At 34.4% G+C, this 9,832-nt stretch overlaps 2 protein-coding genes across 2 annotated transcripts; one reads left to right on the top strand and one right to left on the bottom strand.

Moving 5' to 3' along the window:
* Positions 1-4,870: 4,870 nt before the first annotated feature.
* LOTGIDRAFT_135781 (hypothetical protein) lies at positions 4,871-5,386 on the top strand (the record flags this gene model as incomplete). The annotated part of the gene is made up of 1 exon (XM_009046344.1): positions 4,871-5,386. A coding segment is annotated over one exon (516 nt), but the record flags the coding sequence as incomplete, so codon positions are not given.
* A 2,250-nt stretch (positions 5,387-7,636) lies between these two features.
* On the bottom strand, positions 7,637-9,779 carry LOTGIDRAFT_68637 (hypothetical protein; the record flags this gene model as incomplete). The annotated part of the gene is made up of 4 exons (XM_009046345.1): positions 7,637-7,712; positions 8,094-8,259; positions 8,815-8,937; positions 9,713-9,779. Coding segments are annotated over 4 exons (432 nt in total), but the record flags the coding sequence as incomplete, so codon positions are not given.
* Positions 9,780-9,832: the final 53 nt, after the last annotated feature.

The following is a 9,832-nucleotide window of genomic DNA, read 5'->3' on the forward strand; positions in this document are numbered from 1 at the left end:
ATGTTCACAGCTCATCATCAAAATTCGAGCTTTCAAATCCATGTGTGTCCAGATTTATCTGAGTTTGAATGTTAAAATGACGACTTGTCAATATAAGATACACTGTTATATATAGAAAAGACATCTATAGAAATAGTGAGTAAAATTCCTAGTTTGAAGTATTTTGAAAGGAATTATGTGATTTTCGTACATTTCTAGTACTTCTTAAGACTATTTACATATATTCAACACTCAAATCAACCCCCGAAAAATGGCACACCTGTCCCTTCTACTGACTGAACTATGCCTGCCCTAAATTCCATTATTGCTTATTTCTGTATTGTAGGCCTAGCACCCAACACATCCAAGCCTGTACCTAGAAGTCGAACATCAGAATTTTACGTGAATGGCACAGAAAATCAAAGTGATCCTGCTCCAGTTCCGAAACAACGATTCCGAAGTATGGAGAATTTAGTCTCGGAATCCCAACAAGAGAAAGATGCATCTAGTGTGATTCCACCACCAATTGATGCTCCTACGCCTGTTCCTAGTACTGGCCCTAGTGCTGCTTCTCCTACCCCTATTGCCAGACCACGCCCAGTTCCACGAAGGAACTCACTACATAATGAAAATGCACCAAATATCACAGACGTGCCAGCAGCAGTGAATGGTCCTCCTAAACCACCACCCAGACCTGCCAGCGCTGTGGATTTCACAAAAATGGGCGAAAATTCTGATTTTGTCCCTGAAGCAAAGCCACGTAATTCCGTTAATTTTCAAAATTCTGATTTATTTGGATCTCAAAATTTATTAGATGAGCCCTTACCTGCAGTCCCTGCGTCACCTGACCCCTTCGATACCAGTTCCATTCCTTCATACTTCATGAATAAAGCCCAACCCGCCATTCCTGCTAATTCAGAACCCCTGATTCCTTCAAGTAGCCCCATTCCCCCTATGCCTACAAGCATCCCCCCAATGCCAGTAGACAACCCCCCTCCCCCTGTTCCAAAACGTGATGAGAGCTCCTCTAATCCTTTAGTTTGTGATGTTACCACTGAATCTAGTGAGCCCCCTCCCTTCTCTCCTCCCCCAGTGTGTCCTGACATCAGCCCACCCCCAGTACCAAATACTACATGCCCCTCAGATCCCCCTCCCCCTCCACCCAGAACTGATGCATCAGCATTTACTCATGAACCTTCACCCCCTATTCCTGACATTGCCCCACCCCCAGTCCCTACACGGTCATCTTTATCACCATTGGATGCCCCGCAGGCATCTAAACCTGGGCCACCACCCTTACCCAGTCGACCAGCCCCACCCCCTGTCCCCCCAAGATAATTTATTGTGGACCAGTAAATTACTGAGACTCCTCATCAATGCATCATCTCTGGGTAAGAGCTGACCAATTTTATTTTTTTCAAATTTAGCACAATGTCATAATTGACCGGAATGATGGGCCATTATTACTGAAACAATATCTGAAGCCACGACGGATAAATATCACAATATCATCCCAATAATTGGGAGCTTTAGAAATGATCACGATTCAATGATTCTTCTATGTGGCTGATCAGTGCTAAGTAAGAGTGTGTTTTCTATCAGGTAATCCTATAATCCTATTTGAGATTTCAGGCTCGTTTTCTACATCTTCAGGGTATATTTTGTTGTGAAATCATGGAGCTCAAGTATATTTTAGAACATCATATTCATAATATTGTACACTCAATATCAAATATTTTCCTTTCCTTGTTGTTCCTTGCTGAATTTTATAGGTAGCTTGTATATACAGAAAACAGGAGTCACAAACAGCCTATCTTTAAAGTTCTGCTTACGCTTTGCAACATATCATGGTAGTGAATGGCAGACATTATTTACATGATTCTGGTAGTTCAGAGGCTGGTTGATTAGGACTACAAGCTTCTGATCTCGAAGCTGCAACTGTATTCATAGATAATATAGTATATTCCAATTCGATTGAATTACAGCTTTAGATATTTTATTTGCCCTGAGTTAGCCTGCGTAGCTTAAATTTTGAAGAAGGTGTATTCACTCATTGAACCAATCAAATGATCCATACAGCAAGAATACCAATATTGAGGGATTCTGTAATATCAGTTTAATAATCTTAGAATTTGATATAAGCCCACTTTAAATTTGGGTTGAATAGGTTTAAAAACTTCATTGATTTGAAAAATATCTATTGTAATTAAAATTACTGAAGTAGCTCACAGAAAATAAATGAAACAAAACATCTTCAACACTATTTAATATAGATAGATTCAGTAGGGACATAGGCTGAAAATAGGTCAGTTGTATGAAGATCGCATAGTGTGAAACTCTTAGTAACAACATGTTTCAGGTTCTGTTTTAATATTTTTAGATTAAGAAGATTTTAACTACAGCACAATTCTAAAGTATTATAACTCTATGTATTTATGTTGTTTTTTCTGTTTTGATAATGCTTTACCTTATTATCATTTGTATGGGCTTTCATTTTAAGTGTGTTATTTTGTGTTTTGTAAATAATTCTGTCCATTGTTTTAGAATGTTCTTACATAAGCACTGGCCAAGGTCACAAAGTAAAGACTTATGATATGGTAAATTGTAAAAGGGCGTGGTACCTTATTGATATATTTTAAGGTAAAAAACTGTACATTATACACACCAATACATGTTAGCAGTTTTTACCAATATCATAGTTTTCCCAAAATTTGAATATTGTAGTGTTTAGGAACTAATGACAGTGTAAAAATTTCTTGTTTTACAATTTTTCAATATTACTGAACTATTTGTTACAATGATCCACAATTAAAACTATTTATTATGCCATGATAGATGTCTAGTATAGTATTTAATTTAGATATATATAATGTATTTGAAAAATTTTAATGGAAATAGACTTCTTGAACGCAAACTGAAAATGATAGGCCTACAAAAAGAACCTCCAAGCATCCCAATTTAAACATATTTGGAAATTCTTTATCCCAATGTTATGATAGGTTTCTAGATTTAGTTAATATTGTATATAATTTAGATGTATTTATTTATTTACCCTGTGAACACTGAGTGATACAGTATCATATATACTCAATTCTTAATCTTTTAAAGCCTGAAACATGGTATTTATGATGCAATTGATGTTATTTTGTGACTTGTAAAGCAGTTGATTGGTTGATAAATCAGAATCTATAGCATTTAATGAAAAATTGACACCATAGTCTTAAGAGGGGAAATTAGAATGGTGTGGTGCAAGAAGCTGTATGAGTCTCACAGGTTCTGACTGCCCTAGCTCTGGAAATTTGTGAAGTTATTGAATGTCACTCAACCATTAACCTATCGAGAAGTTGATCATAATTATAAGAAGTTGGGAATTTAGAAATTAAAGTAACAACTATCCCAATTTCTCAAACAATAGAACATAATTTACTATCTCCATGCAATGATAGATAGCTAGATTATTGTAGATAATTCTAGTTGTATTTATTTTATTATTATATCATTCTATAATAGCATATCGTTGAAGGGAAAATAATAGATATAGTAGGACAAAGAAATGTGCACATCCTTCGATGATTCAAAATATTATTGTCAGCAAACGGCCTCAATGAAAGTTATGCTAGGGCTCTGCCGAGAATTGCTGAATGAAATCAATTTTGTGCGGAGGTAGAATATTTGATATAATACAAGTCAGACCTATAAGGTGTTTAATGTACAATACTTAGTAATTGAAAAGTAAGAATTATATTTTATTTTTGATTTTGGTCGAGCCAGAAATAAATTCCATATTAGTCTGACTTATTAAGTTTCATTGGTATTTATTCTACCTGAAATAATGTTCTCTTGTTTATATTTTGAATTATCACCTGAGACTGTACACATTTCTTTGCTCAATATGTGACCCGCACATCAAACCAGGTATTAAGTAGTATTTGGTGTATGTAGAGCTATTATTATATTTGGATTCCTGGCATCATCAGCTACATTTTGATACCAATTCCATCTCAATAGCTTTCTCCGTTCAGAAGATATAGTCAATTTGATATCCAGATTTGAGTCCCCTTAAATACTTCACTGTCAGCTTATTACTGGGCAGTGCAACTTAATACCTGATACGATGTGCCAGGTTACATATGTAGGTAGCTAGATTGCTGTTGTATAAAATTAAGCTTTAAGAGGTTGGTAAAGATCATGCATAATAATAATTGTATGTATAAATATGTATACTCAAAGTTAGATAGCATCGAAATGAATCATAGTTTTACATATTCTGCTGCTCCCAATTTTGCTAATGAATTCAGTCATGCAATGTGCCATGAGGGAAATTTTGCTTGGATCATAATTAGGGTTAATAGAAATCTTATGCATGAAGATCTCGTATATATACATATATAATAATTAAACCTGAAAAGTTGTTATCACCTTTTGTAACATTCCATGACGTTTTGTTAGTAAATCAACAGAATGTATTTATTTTACAGTATCAAGGTTATATATCAGTATATCTATATTAAGTCTTTGAATGGCATTTAGCAATTGTGAGTACGAAACAAGTCGAAACGTTGCACAAAACTTAAACCAGTGATTGTTGTTCCATAAGGCTGTGTCTATATATATATATCTATTTAGTCAAGAACATACGAAACTACGCATTTGACATTGTGAAGATGACTACGACTAGATGATACTGCCTCAGAATGGATTATTAGCTATGTGAGATGAAACAATAGAAACTATATATATGTAGGTGAAGATATAAGTAATTGGTGTATAAGATAGAGAAATATTGTATAGATATTGTTAATGTTATGTAGATTAGATACACAGAGTTTTAGACACTAGAATATAATAAATTATAAAACACAAAAGCTTTCTTTATAATCATTGTCATAACCCCTTAGTGTATAAAACACAAGAGCCCTTAGTGTATAAAACACAAGAGCCCTTAGTGTATAAAACACAAGAGCCCTTAGTGTATAAAACACAAGAGCCCTTAGTGTATAAAACACAAGAGCCCTTAGTGTATAAAACACAAGAGCCCTTAGTGTATCAAACACAAGAACCTATAGTGTATCAAACACAAGAGCCCTTAGTGTATAAAAAACAAGAGCCCTTAGTGTATAAAACACAAGAGCCCTTAGTGTTTCAAACACAAGAACCCATAGTGTATCAAACACAAGAGCCCTTAGTGTATCAAACACAAGAACCTATAGTGTATCAAACACAAGAGCCCTTAGTGTATAAAAAACAAGAGCCCTTAGTGTATAAAACACAAGAGCCCTTAGTGTATCAAACACAAGAACCCATAGTGTATAAAACACAAGAGCCCTTAGTGTATAAAACACAAGAACCCATAGTGTATCAAACACAAGAGCCCTTAGTGTATCAAACACAAGAGTCCCTAGTGTAGTTCTTTGCACCTCCAGAAATAAAATGAATGGAGTTTTACATCCTACATTTCTGGTAATAAACACCAGTAAGGAAATCCGCATAGCTGTGAGCATAGTCTATAAAGCAAAGAGTTACAGATTCCGCCTTTGATGCTTTTTCAACATCAATCCTTCATCCACGTCTTTAACAATGGAAACCCAAAGAAAAATATTGGAGAGTCTTTGCCAGGGCACTCGTGGCTCCTGAAGAAAAGAAATCTTACATGTATTTATCAAGTAGCATACAATATCAATTGGACTAATTAACATTTTCAGGCTAACGGGCTAAAAACGGGCCAAGGGATAAAACAAAACAGTGTAACTAAAACCTCAGTTTTATTCAAAAGTCAACAAAATGTTTGTAATAACCTAAACCATAACAACTATCAACTATAATGATCTGTAGCCACCAAACCAGAATTCAAATAACCAACAATTTGATGAAAATTAGATCCTTTAAAATTCTTACACACGCTTTCAACCTCTGGACCACTGAGTGAATATCCTTTTTTACTGTTAGTTCTGTCAATAGCATGAAATTCAGTTCTTACAACTTGTCGTTGAGGATTTTGAGTGTCAGAAATGTCACTGTGGCTGTTTGCGACAGGCATCTCAGCAATTTCATTATTCGTGTCTTTTACTTTCTTAGATTTCTTCTTCTTCGGGGGAGAAGCATTAATACTTGTATCCTCCATTTCATTTTCAATATCAACAATTTTTGTTTTCTTTGACTTTTTAAGTTTTTTAGAGGTAGGCGTATTTTCGTCAGAATTTTCCATTTCAAGATCACTTGTACTATCATCAACAGACTTGGATCTTTTCTGTTTCTTCTTTGACTTCTTTTCCATTGAAATATCAGCCAAAATCGCATCGTCATCATCCAAAATGGATTCCTCAACCTTACTCCTCTTTTTCTTCTTCTTTGTTTTTTCTTTGACAGTTTCAGTTTCTGAATCCAAAATAGAATCGTCTACAAAACTCTCAGACAATTTTCTGGTTTTCTTTTCGTTTTTAGATATTTTAGCTTTCTTTTTCTTTTTTGGGGTGGATTCTTCCAAATTTTCATCAGATTCATTGTGACTTTCATCGATCAAATTGCAAATTTTCGATTTCTTGTCTTTAGTTTTCTTTCCAACATTGTCAATATTGTCATCAGACAAACATACATTGTGATATTCTGGGAATTTGGGAGTTTTCTTTTTCTTGGATGATCCATTTTGAAAAGGGTGTATCACTTCCTCCATATTGTTTTTGCTCTTCTTTCGTTTTGGAGTTTCAACAATTTCGGTCTCAGATTCATCTTGCTTTGACTTCTTGGATTTTTTCTGCTTTTTGAGAATTTGGAGAATTTCTGTAGTTTCTTCACTTTCTTCAATGTCGGTTACTTTACTCTTCTTTTTCTTTTTTCTAATTTTCACAAAATTTTCTTCTACATTTTCATCCCCATCACTTTGTTCATCTTCGAGTTCTAATTCTAATTTTTTCTTCTTTTTAGATTTTTTTGGACTGTTTCCATCAACGCCATTTTCACCAACATTTTCAGAAATATCGTCACTATCTTTGTCAAACTCAAATAAATCATAATTCAAGTTAAAACTGACTCTTTTCCGCTTTTTAGACTCTGCGAGATTCAAACTTTTATCAACATCATTGGACGGATCTGATTGGTTACTACTGTCTGACTGTTCAGCACCAAAACCATTGTAGGAAGATGATTGGTTGTTATTGTCACTTGTGCTCATCATAGCTTCTTTACGTTGTTTCATTTTAAGAGCGAAGTACTCCTGAATGCTACAAGTGTTTGTAAAAGTTTTTACGCCATGATCTGTGTCCTGAATTTCGTTTGTAGTGACCTTGACCTCTTCAACTACTTCCTCCTCCACCTAAAAACAGAGAAATCATCCAACATATTTTCATCTAAATATATAAATTTTTTTCTTTTAAATATATGATTTGCAGACCAAAATTTCAAAATTCAAATTCAAAATTCTCATCAAATCATACATGATACATTTTGTTGATAAACTGTACCATTGAAATAGAAAACAAATTCTGAGTTCACTGATTTGACCAGCATTTTCTCACTTGATCGAATGAAAGAATTGAAAGATAACAATAAAGAATGCCTCTTACAGCTAGGGCCTTAATCTCAAAACTTAAATTTTAGATTTTTCAGGGGAAATAATTCTACTTACAATTTCCTCCTCAACTTTCGTCTTTTTCTTGTGTTTTTTGGTTCCAAATATACATTCTAAATCTTGTTTGGATCTTGAGGATAAATCTTTTCCTTTGGTAAACTTCATATAGCTAAAAATACATTTTAAAAATCTTCATTCTGTCCACTAAGATTTGCTTGATAAAAACTTTGCTTAATAGAAAATCAGTAATTGTTTTCTATAATAAGTGGCCTGGTCATAAAGCTTACATACCAGCAATATATGCTCCAGCTTACACGAACTCTTTTATAAGTTAATCTCCATTTTCAAAACTACTTGTCCTGATGAGGATTGAATATCCGAAACACATGCTGGCAGAATGAGATGAGCTTTAATCAATTAGCTAACATTTAGTCCTATTTTGAACGTTAACCTCCACAACTATCCGCAGCTATCCTGATGACGATCGAATACAGAAAACATGTGTCAAAATCATGAGCCTCTATTCAATCAAAGAACCAGATTTACTTACTGGACACGTTTTCGTGACGTTTCTGATTTTTTCTCCAAACTGACGACTTTCTGATCCTGGCCATCATCTGAATTATTCTGATCCTGATTCAGGGATTGTAAGAGATCGTTAAAATCATCCTGATGTTCAATCCATTTATCAGCAAACTTCTTGCTACAGCCAACTCCTATAATAAAAGCAGAAAAATGGCGTTGTACAAATCAGGTGATGTCAAAGGGACCATGCCATTCAAGTAAAGATTAGATTTAAGGCCAAGGTTCACTATTTTCAGGGGTTGATTTCAACTTTGAATACATTTCTTCAGGATACCAGTAATGTATGTAAGAAGGCTAAAATTGTTGAAGGTAAGCTGAGACTAAGGTCTAAGCTATGATTGACCTCTGAAAATCGTAAACGTAGTACTTTTCTGCAGCTAATTGGCTAACGAATAAAGGAAATGCAGTGTGCAATGAGAGAAATTTTTCTGCCCTTTTTCGATTCCCAACTGTCGAGAGATCTGTAATGTGCACAGTCTGTGGAACATGGGGAATTGGTTTAATGTCCCATCTGAATGACAAGACGCTTTTCCCATGTCAGCCCTTCTTACCTGCATCACTGATCTATGCATGGTTTGAAACCTGGACCTTTAGCGAACTCATCTGAGTAACTGCTCCCTCCCAGCTGAAAATGGTGCCCCATATCTGTTAGAGCATTTACTAAAAATGATCATATAAAAAAATACCTTTGTTATCAGATTTCATTTTAATTCCAACATTTTCAACTCGGCCATCTTCATTAGCCCCCAGACCTTTACCTTTACTCCACCCATACTTCTCCATAAGTTTCTGACCAAATTTACTGTCATCTGAAATATAAACAGATCAGATAAGCTTACTCTTCTTTTTTACAAGAGGTTGCCCAAATAAGTTGTGAAGTCTATGGGTGCTATTAGAAAAAACATCATGAAACAAATTAAACAATGTGGACTCTAAAAGGGATGCTGAACTGATAAACCTGAATACTAGCTCTTTGATAAAATGGCAAGAAGTTGATCAAATCAGTTAGGCTATAAAGTCGCATCAGGTACTATTTTTTTAAATCCAGTCATTTTTATCCTGTGCCATTTTCAATTTTCTTCCATCATAGAAATGTAATATATTCTATGCTTCCATGTTATTTGGCAACCGCAACATATTAAATTGAATTGACAATATTTTAAAAACAATTCAGTTCTAAAGCATTTCAGTTGACCCTAAGCCTAAACAAATTTTTTTTATAAAATGCCTGTTAGTCAAGTAAGTAAAGTTAGTGTTCATAAATGTGAAAAAAATAAAAATTATCTGTGACCATTTGGCCTGACACCTTTGTTTAATCAGCCTGAATAAACATTTGATTTCTTAATCCTATCATCTAATCTGATTAAGGTGTTAAATCAATCAACCGATTAAGAGCTTAAGTTAAAGCTAAAGATAAACCGATGTGGTCTGAGTCTTTGATGGAAATGTAAACATAAAAAACACCACGTGTTCTAGCTTCAATTGAGAATTACATAAAATCAGCGAATTTCCCATAATCAAATATAATATCATAATGACGCAGAACATCTTATAAAGACTTCTGACATTTAAAACTTTACAAACCATTGCTCCAGTGAGTTCCACGAGGATTTATTGAATATTTTTGTTTACGTCGTGGCTCTGCAAGCATCGCCATTTTGAACGTCACGTGATAACTTTGGTTCATAAAGTTAGGAATCCAAT

This window comes from Lottia gigantea (genome assembly GCF_000327385.1).
Source record: "Lottia gigantea unplaced genomic scaffold LOTGIsca_100, whole genome shotgun sequence".
Taxonomy (NCBI): Eukaryota; Metazoa; Mollusca; class Gastropoda; family Lottiidae; genus Lottia; species Lottia gigantea.